At 39.5% G+C, this 19,003-nt stretch overlaps 1 protein-coding gene across 3 annotated transcripts in view; it reads right to left on the reverse strand.

Moving 5' to 3' along the window:
• Positions 1-834: 834 nt before the first annotated feature.
• Positions 835-19,003, reverse strand: part of LOC118420466 (cytochrome P450 2C31-like) — a 43,634-nt gene continuing 25,465 nt past the window's right edge. The window contains exons 1-8 of one of the 3 annotated variants that reach the window (XM_035827287.1): positions 16,662-16,822; positions 5,609-5,961; positions 4,561-4,703; positions 4,098-4,311; positions 3,196-3,479; positions 2,451-2,645; positions 1,992-2,127; positions 835-1,796 (exon numbers count right to left, since the gene is read on the reverse strand). In XM_035827287.1, the coding sequence (XP_035683180.1) occupies positions 1,618-1,796; positions 1,992-2,127; positions 2,451-2,645; positions 3,196-3,479; positions 4,098-4,311; positions 4,561-4,703; positions 5,609-5,957 (1,500 nt within the window). In that variant the 5' untranslated portion in view covers positions 5,958-5,961; positions 16,662-16,822 and the 3' untranslated portion in view covers positions 835-1,617. Of the gene's footprint in view, positions 1,797-1,991; positions 2,128-2,450; positions 2,646-3,195; positions 3,480-4,097; positions 4,312-4,560; positions 4,704-5,608; positions 5,962-10,875; positions 10,987-16,661; positions 16,823-19,003 lie in introns of those variants that run through there. The other 2 variants (XM_035827290.1, XM_035827289.1) reach the window with 2 other exon arrangements.

The following is a 19,003-nucleotide window of genomic DNA, read 5'->3' on the forward strand; positions in this document are numbered from 1 at the left end:
CTTGTCTATCTATTTTATTTATTTACAGAGATTTTCACATGTAGCTGACTGAGCCAACCTTTGAGGAGAAAATGTCAAAGCAGAAAGTAAAAAATAATCACTTTGTCACATGCTCGTTTCAACCTCAGAGTTTATCAGAAATCCTTCATTCCAGTTCCAGATTTACAGGTAGGTACTAAGTTAATGACAGAGATGGGCACTAGTACCAATTCTGAGAAAGATATGGAATGTAGGATTGCTCAAGCCTGGAGTTCTCTCCATTCCTTACAAAAGATATGGAAAGCACCCATCAGTAAGCACACAAAAACCAAAGTGTTTAAAGCATGTACTGAGTCCATTCTACTGTATAGTTGTGAGTCATGGACTATGACAGCAGCCCAGAGCAAAAAATTGGATGTTACTTATACGAAAATGTTAAGAAAGGTGTATAATGTTTCATGGAGAGACTGTTTAACCAACAAGCAACTATACGGCCCACTCCCAGCCATTTCATCTGTGGTGAGGCGGCGCCGGCTCGCCATGGCAGGGCATGTGGTTCGTGGGAACGAGCCTGCAGGGAGACTAATGGACTGGCTGCCAGAAGGAAGGCGCAGAGTTGGCCGACCATACATTACCTTAAAGACAATGATAGAAAGAGACATTGAACTGTCAGGGTCTAGTTCAATGTCTGCCATGAAGGACAGATCATACTGGAAAACTTGTGCTTTGGACTGTGCCTCATCGGTGTAAAACCGGATGAATTATGTATGTATTAGTTATGTATTAGGGCACTAGTACAGTCTCAACCACAAGTCTTATGCAAATCTCAGTATACACAAAATTGAGTTCAGAATAAACAATAATCGTTGAATTTTTAATCAATGACTTCTACACACATCTTAGTGCACTCGTAACCCACTCAATCAGATCAATTCCTTTTCTTCTCCATTTCATATGTAATAGAATTATACTAACTGGCATCGCATTACTCTGAAATTGACTTCATTACTTGTGGTACGTTTTAACAGCGAATGAAGTTTTCATGTCCACTAATTATAACTGTTTAATGTAATTTTGCAATGTCTGTCTTTAAAATTGCTTTAAAAAACATTTACATTTGGCCTCCCTATCAATACAATTAAGCTAAAAGTATCTGTACTTGCACCGAGGTGCAGTTAACATCTAAAAGTAGCCAAATCTATTACGGACACTCATTTGTCGTATGTCATCCTACGACTTCAATGTCACATAATTTTTTCAACAGGCTAACCAAAACAAACCCCTGACCAGTATCTAGGACAATCTTTTCCGTAGTAAGACAATTGAAATTTATACGATATAATGCACGAGTATCCCAAGTATTCCCGCATTTATTGTATATATGTAGCTACGATCTACGTAATGGGTCTTTAGAGATGGTTCTCCTTAGTAGGTCGTGGTTGTACAATATGACGAATATATGTACCGGAAAAATATATAAAGATATATGTTTGTTGGTGGATATAAATATACATATATTCATCATTTACTTTTCAGTTGGCTGTATGTCAATATCTAAAATATCTAAACAAGGTAACTCAGTCACCTTTTAGAATAGGTATTGTGAGCCAATATCACAATTATGTTGACATTGTATCCCTAGCGTTTGGTGATGCACATATTTACTGTTGGTGGGACATAGGTTAATCCCAAGCAGCCAACTGTCGAAGGTGCAGCGGCGCCCTCTGGCAACTTGAAGGTGAAGTGTCTCAGGAGGGAAGAAAAGAGCAGAAAGAGCTCCATCTTAGCCAGCTGCTCACCGATGCAGGCACGACGTCCTGTTTAAAAAGGATGATGCGAAAATGTAAGAAAAAAAAATAACGACACCAATGACTTTATAACTTCATAGTGCATTGTTAAAAAGAGACAAAATTTGACAACCAAGCACAGAAAGCTTTTATATTTATCAGCTACCTCGTACGAAGAAAACAATCTTATGGAGATTTCGGCGGAATTTGGGTTTCAAAACTCACCAGTAGAAAAAGGCATAAAGGATTCCTGCCTACGGACCACATTGCCGTCAGAGTCAAGGAACCTACGGGGGTCAAACTTCTCTGGGTCCGGCCAGAACTGCGGGTCCATATGAGCTGACCACAGGTTGGGAAGAACCTTCGAATCGAATAGATAGTAAAAACATTCTTTAACTGTCAGAATCAATACCATAGAGACATGTCATGTAGCGTGGGGCTATAATAGCCGCTATATATATAAAAACATCGTTCTGCAATTCAAGTTTAATATAAAAAGTTTATTTGACATAAAATTACTCAATTAAAACGTGAAAAAGAAATCTCTATATTTGCCTCGCGTTTATTACGTCCCATGCACGACCCCAAAGATCCGAGTGCGCATGTGTGAGTAATGCATTGTGGTCGGGGTCAAAGTTCATCAAGACGTAACGAAGACAACAATGCTGTTGATAAATCTCTCACCTGCGTTCCTGATGGGATGTCGTAGCCTCGGAAAGCCGTGTCCTCGTTTGGAGCGTGAGGACCACCAAGGGGACCGATGGCCCTGATTCGCTGGATCTCCATGATAGTAGCCTCAGTATACGGGAGCTGGGACCTGTGGGCCAGGGTGGGCACGTCATGGTCTGTTCCCAGGATACTGTCCAGCTCAGCTTGGACCTGTTACAGAGTTTAAAATAGTGGTTTTTACTTCAAATGAGCTATCTGGAGTTCCATGTGCGCATATGTGAGTTATGAATTGTGTTATGGGTCAAACTTTATATATTAAAGATTCCTTGGCTTCTATACGATCAGCTCCTTCACAATTTCAATTACGCATGCGCAGCGACAGTAATTGGGGGGGAATATGTCAAAATTGTAGGCCCCTGATGTTTTAATAGTTCTAGTCTTAACTATTGTCTTGATTTCTCCATAAAAATGGTCAGACGTGTTTTGTTTTTGTCTCGGGGGCCTTTCGTTTTGACACATTACTCGGGATTCTTGTTTTTGTGCATGCATACGTGAAATGGCTTATTCACACTTGCGACTGTTTTGCAACACTAAATGGTTTTAAACTATCAAAAAAAGTCAATGAAATCGACTGTAACCCTCTGTAAGGCAGCAGAACTTTTCATCAACGTCTAGACAAATGTTTCCTTTTTGAGGTGACAGATCTTGAACTTGGACCTAGACCATAATCCATTACTAGCACATACGCACTGTGATGTACCTTTTGCTGCTCCTCTGGACACAGAACCATGTACAGAAGACCCCATCGCAAGGTGGAGGCTGTGGTCTCGACTCCAGCAGTAAACATGTCTTGGATTATAAACACAATGTTCTCCTCTGTTAAGCAGTCGGTCTTCTCTTGGGTCTGTAGTTCGGTGAGGAGGAGGTCGATGAAGTCTCGTGGATTCTCGTTGTCCAGGTTCTCGCGATGCTTTGTAATTTCATGTCGAAGGTATGCCTGGACCTCGTTTAGGCATTCGACAATAATCCTGTTTGATGAATTAACTGTAAAGAAAATCCAATATGATATCGTGCAGAAAACAATTGCTTAATGTGAACAACAACATTGCCGCGTCATTGTCAAACAAACACGCAAAAACACAAGCCGGTTGACTCAAATTGAGGTCGTCGATCTTGGACATACGTGTGCTATTCAACTATGGACTTTAGCGTTCTACTATCGGCGGTGTAAAAGCTGCTAGGGTGTCTTGTTTCATCAAAACCTGCATATTAAAATTATACAAATTTATCAACAGGAACTTAAGTTGGTACAAACAAAAGGAAAAACCGTTCCCCGTCGCATCGAAAAATCCTTCCTGGACCTAATAATGTTTTTGTGTGTCAGCCATAATAAAGTAGTTGTTTTTGATGCTAACATTACTAATCCATGAAGGTAGGAACCGAACATACCATATTGTTACGGTCAGTGAACGCCTATTATAAACACTAACTCAAGATAATGATTAAGTGCTTAAACTTAAAGTAATTTATGAACAAACCGTCTTTACATATCTAATATCCTAGCCTGGGTACCATCCGACTACTACGGGACATGCGAGGGTATCGGTATCAAAGGTGCCCCGGTAGTAATCGGATGGTACCCAGGCTATTAGTATACCCTACCTCCCGGTACGAATCGCAGAAATGGAAATACGGTCATCAGCTGACTCGATCCAAGTTCGGCGAACAGTTTGTTGATGCTTTTGGTCAGTTCCACAAACGTGACGTCATCATAGTCGTAGCGTTTCCCGAACACCATGGAGCAGGTGATGTTGGCGACTGACACAGTCAGGTTGTCGGCGATGTCACGTGGATGTGCGTCCCCTTGTTCCGACAACTATTAAAAAATACACACCACATGGCTCAGATTGTCCATCTTCTCATGTCATCGTTGTATCTACTACTACTATACTTATTAAGAACAACAAAGGCTATGTTCATTTGGAAATAACAAAGACAAAGATGTACTCTCACAACTCAAACAGCTATCAGTTAATCGGAATTACTTGTGTGCTGTGTTGTGACGTTATCGAAGACTTATTTTGTGCCTTTCAAGGGCTTAAAGTGAGAATGTTCGCAAAAATACCTTCAGACAGAGCTGACGACCCTCTTCTCTGATGTTTTCTTCCATACTGCCCGGTCCCATTCTCATTCCCAGGTTTCTCAGCGCACTGTAGGCAAACTTGCGTTTTTCTTTGTAGGCTTGGTTGAATTTTGAGAACCCGAGGTCTGTGAGATATATGATATCATATATATATATATATATATATATATATATGTATATATATATATATATATATATATATATATATATATATATATACCCGAGGTATATATATGATATCATATGATATCATATATCTCACAGACCTCGGGTTCTCAAAATTCAAAATTCTCTCTCTCTCTCTCTCTCTCTATATATATATATATACATACGCCATGCATTGAAGGGAAGAACAAAGAGGTATGGTGCCTGTACCATTGTTTATTTACCCTTGTTTGCAATTCTGCTAGAATTGGGTCATCTTGCACTAGTGCATAGCGCCGCAGGCAATACATCTTGAATTGGGACCAAAACAATAGGGGTTCTGGGAAAGACTACTAGCGCACCGAAGGTGGCTAAGAAATCAGGCCACCTTATAGTGACAGATTTTCGGTTCCTTTTGTTTGTTTGTTTGTTTGTTTATTTATTTATCCAGGGGTACATGGTCGGCGTTTTTCAAAGATCTCTGGGGGGAAACCCCGTACATACATAACAATAATCAAGGACAATACAAAATTAAATAAATTGTAACTTAGCAAGAATCGATAAAGAATAACGCAATTTAACTAAGACAAGATAAGGCAAATCAATTTTACAACGTTAATCCTAATATAACTCCAAATCATAAGTGAAATCAAATAAGTAATGGATAATTTGCATACCAATGTGAACAGAAAAAGACATGACGGATTACATTTCATACCATTATCATCATGTTAAAAATTTACCTTTACAGTCGTCATGTCAAAAATAATGCAACTGTTACACTAAATGTTACATATAACGATGTAAAATCGTTCACTATCAGGATATCGTCATTTCAAAACCATACATAGTGGCATGCGAAATTGGAAGAGAAGAACGTACGCACTTTTTCCAAACCCAGAAAACAGATTCAGCACATACACGCTTGGCCTGCTGGAGAAAGCATCCTTGTAGTCCACAAGCGCCTCTTTGATGGCCCGGCAGCCGTTCAGAACCACCACGTCTTCCATCCCCATTCGAACAGTGTACACGTCGCCATACTGCTTCCTCCACTCCGTAAGCTTCAGGTGGGGCGCTCGGCCGAGGGACAACAGGTGGCCGACAACAGGCCAGCTCCCACTCGGTGATGGTGGGAGGTTCTTACGCCGTTTGAAGAAGACGAGAAGGGTGAGGAAGACGACCAAAAACAACGCGATGGTGCGGATGGAGACTTCTGACAACAACGCAGAAAACATTGTTCTGTGTTCGAAAAAAATGAGAGGGTTTGTACTTACAAGAAATACAACATCTACAAGAAATGAACAAATACAGCATATTTCCATCCCTTTGCCCATGCCCGTGCATGGGCTAATTCAACATCCCTCCCCTTCCGACTGGTTCACAATTTGGATCCCTTCTCGCATACACAAGGCACTATTGTTTATCACTGTTGACGCTACACACCATCTACCAGTCACTGACACTGTTTACTGATGCTAGAAGTTTGTTGCCACTGTGCCATGGCATTCGTCAGGTGGGAAGGAGTTGGCTCTAGAAAGTGATAAAAAGGACGATGTTTCGTCTGAAAATATTCAAGAAGGCTCAGAGTGTCAGTTGATTGGGAAGATGTGCCAGTAACGTCAGAGATACTGTTTCGATGCATCAGTCTTGTATCCTTCTTCATTCGCCTTGCACATCCCTTAATGTAGGGTTTACAAAAAAGCTGGGCTGACTAACTGGGCTGTCTATTCGTGTTATCTAACGCGCCTGGCTATCACGTCAGGCTACTCAGATCCGTTCATATCCCTAGAAATGGTCATGTACCAATGTAGTTGCGTTCTTTAATCTAACGGGATGCATGAAAATTACATACATTACACTGGGCATAGTATTCTGGGTAATAGAGAAAGATAATTGAATAAAACTAAACCACCCCCAAGTTCAGGTAAATGTCACATCCCACACTTCAATAAACAACAATGCAACGTCTTTTAACAGATACCTTACTAAATCAATGCGTATATCTATTATATCGTACACGATAAAAAAAGGCTCCTTATGGGGCTTACCAGGACGAACATATAATAAAACATGTTTGAACAGAATTACGCTGTACAGTACTGCAGCACAAGGAGAATTCTAAACTTTACTTTGTGTAAGAATGACAAGTGGCAGTTACGACCGATGCACACATATTCATGGCACGGCCGTTTGTTTAACAGATCGTTATCAGTGCAGGAGAAGTCACCTACAGGCATATCTGTTGGATCGTGACATTCAAAACAAGGCAAGGAGTCAATTATCATGCAAGTTCATTCAGTGCTACGCATAGTATCTCATCTATAACAAATAAAGACGATATTACCCCTTGAGATAGCTTCTAATCCATTATCAAGATCATAAATGTAACCAAGTATGATGAAAAAACTGTTAGAATCATTTAGAAGAAATAAAGACGATCTTACACTTTTAAACAACTGCTACTTCATAATCAATATCATAAGCGTAACTAAGTATGATAGTGTTGAAATTGAACCAGAGGGAGATCGAATGGAAATATGTTGCTATAGTGTATCAAAACTCGATACCCTATGGCTTGCTAGAGGCCCCCTTTTTGCATATATACTAGGAGTCCTTTAAGTTCCGTTCGAGACGTGATAAAAATTTCGAGGTCATGTGCCATCATGGTGTCCGGCTTGTGGTCAGTAAGGGTCCCGGTGTGTACTACGATATCGTTTAAACCGCGAACTTAAAACACCGCGAAACAATCGTTTCCACTCCTACCGTGAAATCACTCCTACCGTTGGGACCATGATAAATCAGGTAGTGATGTTTCAGTATGGAGGTAAATTATGGAGCCTTTTTGTGTAGCTGTGAGCCTGTGTGAAAACCACACATAACTGTCATAAAACTACAATACATTAGATGCATTGATTTTGGTTGTACACGGGGTATATAAGGACATTTGAAAAGGAATAAAGTTGGTTTGGCACATGTTATCGTTGTTTTTTTACGTGGAGGGGTTTGTTACTGACTAAACCATTGTGTAAACTTAATCTGTTCAATAATGAGACGGGCTCTGTATGGACATTCAAAACACAGATAACATAGAACTATTTTATATTGATAATCCATTCAGAAAGACCAATTATAAACTTGAGGTGAGTAACAAAAGGAAATTCTTAACTAGAAAAAAAGTTTGAGCACACATCCTGATCAATTAGAATATACTGCAAATGTGATGGTCTATTTTGTGTTCGCCTTGCACTCGAGATTGTTAGGATGTGAGTTTAATCTCTGACCGTGTCATACCAAAGACATTTTAAAAATGGGACCCGCTGCTTTCTCTGCTTAGCACTCAGCACTCAGGAAACAATATGTCAATTTAAACATATCAAGACTGGGTTTTTTTTTACCATGGAACCCCCCCCCCCTTCGTATTTATTACTGTACGATCACCAAATTTGCAGGGGGTGATGGGCTTGTTGAGTTTCATAATTCCTAGAATTTTTTATCATTTTGACGTAATATGACGTAATTATGACGTCATTAATAGTAAGTAACCCGTTGATATGGCTATATGACGTCAAAGTTGCCGCGGGCACTTTTAGCCCCCCCCCCCATACATATACAAACACACGCTACTGACATCAGACTAGCCCCCACTGAAATAATTTGCACAATTGTGTGGCCTAAGGGATTAGGAATGATGATGGGCGCCACCGATGAGTGATTCGCGGAGGACTTACTGACAACGATAGCCATTGTCTGTGAACGATGGACTGAGGTAGACAATAGTATTTCTGAAGTTAAAAAGACCCATGAATAGTTTCATCATGTTGGTACGTGTACGTCATTGAATAAAGATCCTTTTTTCACAACCCTTGTTTTATTTTCACCACGTTTCAGTGATCGTCTGTCACCATCCTCAGGGCAATTCTGGTGGATGCACATTATACTGCAGCTATAGGTGTCGTTATTTACAGATGCAAATACGTCAGTGGAAATAAATCAAGGGCTCTGAATAGTTATTAGTACAAAAGATCTTTATTATAGTAAGTACAGAGGCTGATTGAGAAGGAGGGCCTCCTCACAGAGGAACACAAGCGTCCACTATGTTTTAGTTTTGATTACTTGTCTTCAGCCATTAACAGTTAGAAGGCCCATTTGTTATGACTAGCAAGCCAGGATTTTGGCAAACAGTCTTCTTTACGGAGGCTAGATAAGCAATTGGCTTTTGTAGTTATGGACTGGGCATGGAATTCTTCTCAATTAAGTACAGACAGCAGACGGCAGACTTTTTTAGCTGACACGAGGCTGCAGTAATTACACAAAGGGGGCGATGCCACGTATGATGTGGGATGTTTTGTCCACATTTGCAACGAATGCCATAAGGATTGGTCAGCTATCTGTGCCATTCTTCAAATTATGCTTTAGACCATGAAGCCAGAGAATCATTCACTAACAAAAGCAGTGCTAGAAATTATAACCTTATTCAAATCAGCTACATATCTATTATCTTTTCTTCCAGTCACTACTTATATTTATCTTATCAAGAAATATATACAAAACAAAGCTTATGCATAAACGAATTTGGCTGTGATACCAATTGCTTCGATTCTTGTTACAATGTTTATGGTGTCTATTTTGAAAATTTAGCCATCTTCTTTTTTAACGAAAAGTGTTTTTAGATGGGTCAATGCGGGACGCTGTACTGATTTTGTCTCTGCGAGCGATCGGTCAGAAAAATAGCAGTCCAATGCTGTGCTTTGCCTTCTTAGACCGTCAGGCAGGTAATAAGGGCATTTGTGACCGCAAGATAGCATCCACATATAAGTAAGACGGTATGTCAATGAAAAACATAACTTAACCTTGGAAGACATGCAGTCATATGTAGGCATAAGGGATGTAGAATAGCACAAACAGGTAAAACATGGCAAAACAAACAGGTAATGCAAGACAAAAATAGGAAGACGTCAAGTCATGGAACAATTTCTTGTTTGAAACTGCTGAAGACATGCGAGTCTGGAAGTGGAAAGACTTTGGTGTTGGGGTCAGAGAAGTGGTGACCTTTACCACAGTGCCACGACACACTTCCAACAGTTTGGTACTGGTCCCCTTGGTCACACACAAGTCACATCATAATAATAAGCCTACGGTTCCCTCCTCTTTTCTGACAGAAGAAACATGCCCATCTTCTTACATTGTATAAAATATCTTTATGAACATACATGTCTTTATGAACATTCCCTCTGACCAGTATGTCAGACGTGCCCAACGTTGAACCAAAGAAAGTCACTACTTGTGACTTCCACTCGCAACTCAAAATATATCAGTTGCTTCCGACCAAGGACGTATGTCCATGCATGGAGGTGATAGAGGAGGAAGGCGAGTGACAGGCGAGGCAAAGGACGGTGTATACTAGTATAATGACTACAGTCATTCTGTCATGTTTGAAGACTTCAATTTGTGTGAACTGGCAAAAACCAAAAGCCCTCAAATAAAACGCAACTAAAACGCTTATCAGAACATTTTCATATGCCATTACAGGCTCAATGACAAAGAAAATTCCTTTCCTATAAGTATTGGAGACCATCCTAGGCCTAGGCACATGCACATGTGGAAATTTGTAAGATATAAGCTTTGTAGTTTAGTTTTTACAACTTTGTAAAAAAAAAAGACATGTACATGTATGTCAAGTTTTAAGCCTGTTAGAACCTGCTAGCAATTACAATTAAGTACGTTTGACACATCGTTATGTAATTGGGATATAAAATGATACGTTGATCATTTGCTAAATTAGTATCACAAAAATGCAGAACACGTTGCAGTATTTTGGTTATGAATGTAAACGTAACGTTAAATATACTAAAGATATACATGTACTATCGTACAAAAAAGCAATAGACAATGTTCGGTAGTGCACATGCCGCATCTACATGTAGCATTTATGTCTTATGTTAGAAATGTCACAATGGTAAGGACAACGATATGGCGGTAAGCTTTGCGCTAGAAAGCCAGACTTGGTAAGGTTCTCTCCAGATCTGTAACATATACCTTGACAATAGCTAGTAAGGCCTAGCAAAAGAATTTGACTCTGCACCGGTAGATTTTGCCTACTCCATGAGTGACTGTCCAACCTAGAACTACCCTCTAAATAAAACTTTATCTCACCTTGCTATATAAGGACATGTGTAACCGGGATACACGTACAGGAAGATGTGTAATCCTGAAGAAACACTCAAGTAGCTTCGCGAAAGGATCCTACGTCTTCCTTACTGCTTGACTGACACCGGTTCACAATGGTGTCAAGTCATCGCGTTGTACGTGACAGTGACCAAAATACAAAGGCCTGGGAATGTGTTGAAAACAGTTGGGAAGATACTTGATACGCATATTGCGCCTTGATTCTTTGTCATGCTGGCATGTTGGGAGAAGGCCAACGACACCTGTCTTGTGCTGTCGAGCAGAATGTAGGTAGCTTTTGGGCTGAATAAATTTTCCCTGCCTTGCCCTTCGTGGTAAATATAACATTTAGTGATGTCAGTGAGCAAAGTCTTTGTTCAGGATTGGGTTTCAAATAGAACAGAGGTTCAGGTAAATGTCACGTCCCTCAATGAACAACAGATCTAAAGCCACGCTGATATGGTCAAATTGTCCGAACTTTGTAGACTCTACCGATTACTCCACATGTTGTCCGGGACGGCAGAAAATGGTCAATTAGACGGACAACACAATAAAGGAGTTAGCCGGCCCAAACTACAGTTTTCGACAGGGAAAAAACTCCACCTAGAGTGCATGTTATCTGTCTAGGTGGCCAATTGCTACTATTTTCACCTTTCTGTTGATGACCTGCAACTTGTGTCAAAGGGTGATCTATTGTCAAAAAACGTTGTAGGAAGAGTACGAGGGGTGATCAATAAGTTCTTGACCAGGCATTCGTTTTTTCTAAATTAGAAGGTAAGTGGCGAGAAAAAGAAGGGTGAAGTGTGATGAGACAATTTGACCCGCACACCTCAGGTTGCAGATCAATTGTCCACTTTTTTTTCGTTATCCCTTACCTAACGTTACTGGGTGTCGCCTGCAACGTAATGATCACAATAATTAAAAATTTGGTACACATTTATATAAGACTTTATACATGTACGTGAAGTTATCAATAAGTCCTCGGCTGTACCGAGAAATAATAAGCATAGCTCAGATTTCGAAGCATAGATGTCAAGTATAAAGTCTTATATAAATATGTACCAAAATTCAAATTATTGTGATCATTACTTTGCAGGCGACATCCAGTAATGTTAGGTAAGGGAGAAGGAAAAAAACGTGGACAATTGACCTGACCTGATGTGGCGGGTCAACTTGCGCTGCTGGAAGTGAGACACCCAATTCTTTTTGCTTGAAATAGGAAGAGAATCATTATCAAACATTTTGACAATGTCTTTTGTTAATTTACGGCATGGGGAACTCGTAAAACACATGTCGGATCACAATTCACACCACTTTTTTCTCGCCGCTTCTGATTTGCAAAAAACGAATGCCTGTGAAGTAATGACTCCAATGATTTGAAATTTGGAGGATATGGATAAAAGGCTCCATACTATGAAGTTGTGCCTCAAAATTTGTGTTGTGCTTATCATTTCTTTTTTGGGGCCGAGAACCTATTGATCACCCCTCGTAATCTTGAGTAATCTTTAAGAAACACTCAAGTAGCTTCGCGAAATGATTCTGCGTCTTTCTTACTGCTGGGCTGACACCGGTTCACAAAGGTGTCAAGTCATCGCGTTATACTTGACAGTGACCAAAATACAAAGGCCTGAGAATGTTTTGAAAACAGTTTGGAAGATACTTGATACGCATATTGCGCCTTGATTCTTTGTCATACTGGCATGTTGGGATAAGGTCAAGGACACCCGTCTTGTGCAGTCGAGCAGAATGTAGGTAGCTATTGGGCTGAATAAATTTTCCCTGCCTTGCCCTTCATGGTAAATATAACATTTAGTGATGTCAGTGAGCAAAGTCTTTGTCAAGGATGGGGTTTCAAATAGAACAGAGGTTAAGGTAAATGTCGCGTCCCTTAATGAACAACAAATCTAGAGCCACTCTGATATGGTCAAATTGTCCGAACCTTGTAGACTCTACCGATTACTCCACATGTTGTCCGGGACGGCAGAAAATGGTCAATTAGACGGACAACACAATAAAGGAGTTAGCCGGCCCAAACTACAGTTTTCGACAGGGAAAAAACTCCCCCTAGAGTGCATGTTATCTGTCTATGTGGCCAATTGCTACTATTTTCACCCTTGTTGAGGACCTGCAACTTGTGTCAAAGGGTGATCTGTTGTCAAAGCCGTTGTATGAAGAGTAATCTTGAGTAATCTTGAAGAAACACTCAAGTAGCTTCGCGAAAGGACCCTGCGTCTTTCTTACTGCTGGGCTGACACCGGTTTACAAAGGTGTCAAGTCATCGCGTTGTACGTGACAGTGACCAAAATACAAAGGCCTGAGAATATTTTGAAAACAGATGGGAAGATACTTGATACGCATAGCGCCTTCATTTTTTTGTCCTAAGTTTAAAACTTATTACAGATATTTCAAAACATTATTAAGATTGTATAATAGTTTTACCTAAAATTACAAGTACAGACATTGATTGTGCAGCATTTATAATAGTTATACGTCAATATAACAGATGATATTAGTGCGTCATTACTGATACATTAGAGAGAGAGCTTTGTGAATGAATGATTGACGTTGTCTTTCAGTCCAGCTCAGTAGGATCTTAAAACTGGGGGCTTGACGCCGTAGCTATTTCATTCATTTCCCCTATCATTTCTTTCTAATTAGGCAATGTTGATTTGATTATATGGATGACATCCGCGCTCGCACCAATTTTCGGCCGTTTCCAAAAAAAAAAAAAAGTTTTCGACCACAATTGTGCAAAGCAGCTGTAAAATGAGCAGAAATATTCCATAGATTGAATAAAAATTATCAGAAAACAGATAACTAATGCCATAGAATGCCAAAATAAATCTAAAGTCAAAGATTAAGATGTGACAGGACAGAAAGAAAAAAAATCTATTGTTGGTAGGGGGAGGTACCAGTACAGAAAATTCAGGTAAAGGTCATGTTCAGGTCCAGAGGATCATTTTCAGGTCCGGACCTGAACCTGGACCTTGTTGTCTGTGGAAACTTGAGAACTGGCAATACTCAAAACAATGGTAATTGGTCAATTTTGCTACAAAGGAATCTGTTCGGTTGATTATCCGACTCCCACTGGCATTTCGAAATCCTATCTCCATGTAATAAAGGCTAACTGTCTCTGTACCTTTGACTGTAGAAACTTGGTGAAATTGACTATTAACTCTACTTGACTTCGCTCTTGCTGTCTTCTTGGCCCCCAGTAAGACCCAAAATGCCTGATGACATAGTGTGTCCATTTCGTAATTGGCAAAACCGGTTCCTCTGATTTTTTTTTCAGGTCTGTTTCTTTTTCGGATTGGTCCAAGAAGAAAAAAAAATGTTTTGCACCCGTATGATGTACTGGTCCCTACATCTAACTGTTGGTATACCATACTATGTGTGTTAAGTCCTATGTTCAACCTTCCTGGCCACTTTGATTTCATACTGAAGGCAACTTTTTTGGGGGGGGCCAAACTTTTTTTTTTATTCGCTCGCTCGCATCAGTTTTGGAGTTCCCAGAGGATGTCATCCATATAATCAAATCAACATGACCTTATGTTTTTTAGTCATACTATGATAATATTAAATTTTTGATTTACTTATATCGTAAAATAATGTTATGTATTGATTATTCCTAAGTTGCTATCATTTGGCTTGATTCGTATTGCGTTAAGGTTAATTTTCTCTTTCAATACTACCTATTATTCTGTTTAACATGTATGTACATGTTTGTCTTGGGTTACCCCCCAGGGCACATTGAAAACCGCCAATACAATGGCGATTTGTCACCCCTGGTAAATTAAATAAAAACAAACAAACATGTTCACGATTTTGGCATACATCACCTTGAATGATTTAATTTTGTGGTTTGGGGCCATTTTCAGACTACAAATGTAAATGTCCCGGCTTCCATGCCCTATCTTGATATCCTGAGAATCAGCCATGTTAGTTTACTGGGGCTCCCACGTGCACCCCCCCCCCGCCTTGCTACTATTGAAACCATATGTACTGAAAGTTCGAATGTGGATGCCTATGACATATACCCACATGATGTACTTTATTCAACACTTTTGGATGCACTTCATCAAATGATTCATTTTGGAATATTCATTTTGTTTTAAACCAAAGTTATATTGAATCTCACATGCCCAAAATGGGTATGAAAAGCAAAAGTCTCCAAATTTGTTATTTCAACCTTATTAAGGCATGTGACACCCATGTGTTGGCCACTCGAGCCACGTAACTTCTAATGTAACTATCTATTGACAACAAAATGTGGCTAGTTGATGAAAATCACACATATTCAAAAGATTGTAACAAGAAAAAATTTGATTCTCTATGTTTTCGATAAAAAAAGTAAAATTAACAATGTTATTAGAAGGTCTTGTGCCCAGATTGAAGCAACCTTTTAACAGAGCAATACTTTTTGGATGTCTTGTGTAAGCAGTCTATATCAAGTGACAAGGCATAACTTTTGGGCAAATACATACTTTTCTGAAAATTACGAGCATTAGAGAAAATTGACAAATAACTCATAATCAGTTAGTATTATACGGTTATTAATCGCTGTACAATAATTTTTGGTTAGAAATAACCATTTGTAGAATATTACTTACAGCGAGCAGATTATTATTGGACTGAGCATAGCACTTTGGACAAATTCTTGTAGCCCCTTACAGCTTAAACTTACATTGCTGATATTTTGTGAAAAACGTCTCTGGTACTCATTGGATCCTTTCAACCACAGCGAGGGTCTAAGAGCCTCGTTGAAAATAAAAAAAATCTTTAGATTTCTTCCAAAAGTCTTGAGATTTTGTGGTAAATCTTGAGATGTATTGAGTCAATCTTGAGATTTTTCGTGAGAATCTTGAGATCATTTTAATAAGTCTCAAGATTCTTGAAAATGATCTCAACGCAAAATTAACATTTTTTTCCAGACGGTCAGACAGTGTAAGGGGTACAGAAAAACTTACAATGGCATGACTAATTGTTATCGGGACAGAAGACTCCTGGGCGGTACCTTAAACAGACTGTTGCAAGGATCAGGAAGGTTACACGTGCACAATGACACACGTATGTCAGACCAAGCCGCTTCACACATATCCGATATAAGTAGAAATAAAAACATCACAAATTAAAATCTACTTTAATCGTCCTGTCTGTGAGCTTTGACTTGATTACAAAACCATTCCGAGGACAAAATTTGTGAGTTTTCAGCAGGGTTTACATCAGCAAAAGAGCGTGGAAGGCCTCAATGGCCATAAATCATATGTTATATCGACCTGGACTGACAGGTCACAAGCCAATGTAGCTTACAATGTTGCTTTGGCTTGATTTGGCTCTGTAGTGTTTTTACCACTTTGTGATCGTTAGTAAGTAGCCTGATGAGCTGATTAATTTTTTAACCGAATGATCACTATTCTTAAATATTTTTTTTTCATTCCAATGAGCTTCAATACACACTGTGTAACTCCCCAAGGCGCCAGTTCCCTCCCCCTTTCACAATTATACAAAGTTTCCTCCTCCAGAGTGTTTGGCCAACAGGCAAGCAAAGAACAGACTGTTAGTCTTCACTAGGCCTTCCTAAGGGGACATGCATGGATCTTAGAATTTGGTAAAAAAAAGGCATATTAGGCCAGGAGAGTCAGTCTGCGGAAATGGAAACACTCACCCTCCTGGCCGCTCAAACACTTCGGTGGCCACACTTTCCTAGCAATTGCAAATTTATCTTATAGTCAGCGTACTTAGACTGGTAGAGACCAACAGAACGTCTAGCTTACCTTGGTTGATTGCCCGTAGTGAATTGTAACACGTTTGTTGGCTGCTTGAGTTAAAACTGGTCTGCAGGAGTAAACAATTTAACGTACAGATATCTGTGCTGTAGACAGAGTATAGACAGGGTGTAACCCAACTTGCGCAGTCACGCTACGCCAAACGATAGCCTACGGCGAAATATCTTTTGGGCCAACCGTCCTTGACATTGCCTCTGTGCGTCACAAACAGACACACATACACATATATACACAAACACACACACACACACACACATACACACACACACACACACGCCCATACACGCACACAAATATGTATATACACAAACACACACACATGCACACTGTGTCACAGAAAAATACACATATACAATTTATATACCCAACAGCACAATACCCAACAGCGCAAAAATCTCTTGGGACCAAAATTTCTTGCAACACTGGACGTAAGGCGCCCTCTGGCAACTTGAAGGTGAAGTGTTTCAGGAGGAAAGAAACGAGGCAGCTGCTCATCGAGGCAGACACGGTGACCTGTAGAATAGGTAATAAGAAAGAATGAAACGAAATAACAGACAAGACATTTTGATGACATCAATAACTTGTTTGAATATCTTGATATTTTAAGGTTCAAAACATTCGTTGTGGTTTTGTTGGACTTTGGGTTGAAGCCGCTTACCAGTAGAAATGACATGAAGGATTCCGGTCTACAGACCACCTTGCCGTCAGAGTCAATGAACCTACAGAGGTCAAACTTATCTGGGTCCGGCCAGAACTCCGAGTCCATGTTAGCTGACCACAGGTTAGGAAGAATCTTTGAAGAGAATGTACAGTAAACACATTTCGTTATAACTTTCGGTGTCTGAGCCGTAATGGTATGACCGTGAAAACATCATTTTGCGATTGAAACCCATAAAGAGCTGATTTGTTTATGATTACTCAATTGAAACATGAAGAAATCCTCACATCTACCTCTCTTATCTACGACACATATCTAGCCCTAACCCCAATAGTAACCCAAACCCTAACACTACCCATAACACCAACCCTAAGCACTTTCAGAGCAATGGTCAAAATTTGCATGTTTTCTATCCATTTTAATCGAAATATGGCCAAAAAACACAATGCCTCGGAAAGAATTTTTCTACCCCGAACCCCTTATCCCATATCTAGCCCTAACCCTAGCCGTAACCCTAACCCTAACACTAACCATAACACCAACCCTAAGCACTCTCAGAAAACTGGTCAAAATTTGCATGTTTTCTATCCATTTTAGATCGAAATATGGCCAAAAAACACAATGCCTCGGAAACAATTTTTCTACCACGAACACCTTACCCTAACCCTAGCCCTAACCCTAACAGTACCCTAACCCTAATATTAACCCTAAGCATTCTAAGAAAATTGGTCAAAATTTGCATGTTTTCTATCCATTTCAGATCGAAATATGGCCAAAAAACACAATGCCTCGGAAACAATTTTTCTACCACGAACCCCTTACCTTAACCCTAGCCCTAACCCTAACAGTAACCCTAACCCTACCACTAACCCTAAGACCAACCCTAAGCATTCTCAGAAAAATGGTCAAAATTTGCATGTTTTGTATCCATTTTAGATCGAAATATGGCCAAAAAACATAATGCCTCGGAAAGAATTTTTCTACCCCGAACCCCTTACCCCATATTTAGCCCTAACCCTAATAGTAACCATAACCCTAACACTAACCATAACACCAACCCTAAGCACTCTCAGAAAAACGGTCAAAATTTTGCATGTTTTCTATCCATTTTAGATCGAACTAGAGTTCCACGAACACATACCTTTGCCAAATAAACCAGGTTTGTTATGTAGAATGATGTCTGTAGACAAATGCGTTACTCATTTCATTTTCTTTATAATTAAATGCTTGGAGTTGGTTTATAAAATTTCGGCATTTATTATGCAAATTAGATCCCAATTTACAATTAATTGTATCAAGCATTACTTAAGCTATTAGCATACCAAAAATCATGATGATCCTTTGATCAATTCTTGACTTATTCTCTTTCAAAGTCTTTAAATACACCTCTTACTCTCTTCCCTCTTTCTCAGTTACATATGTGACAACTTTGATGAAAGTACTATAATGGAATGCAGTGGATTTATGAACTTTTCCTAATCAATTATGCAAATTAGCTGTTAACTTGCATAATAAGTATCACATTATATAAGTCTTCATTTAGGCTATCTACATGCCGAAAATCATGACGATCCGTCAACACGTTACTATTTTCTCATTAATTATGCAAATGAGATCATCATTTGCATGATACATATGTATTGACATTTCTCTCCTTTCCAGCTACATATGT

Source organism: Branchiostoma floridae, chromosome 8 (assembly GCF_000003815.2).
Source record: "Branchiostoma floridae strain S238N-H82 chromosome 8, Bfl_VNyyK, whole genome shotgun sequence".
Taxonomy (NCBI): Eukaryota; Metazoa; Chordata; class Leptocardii; order Amphioxiformes; family Branchiostomatidae; genus Branchiostoma; species Branchiostoma floridae.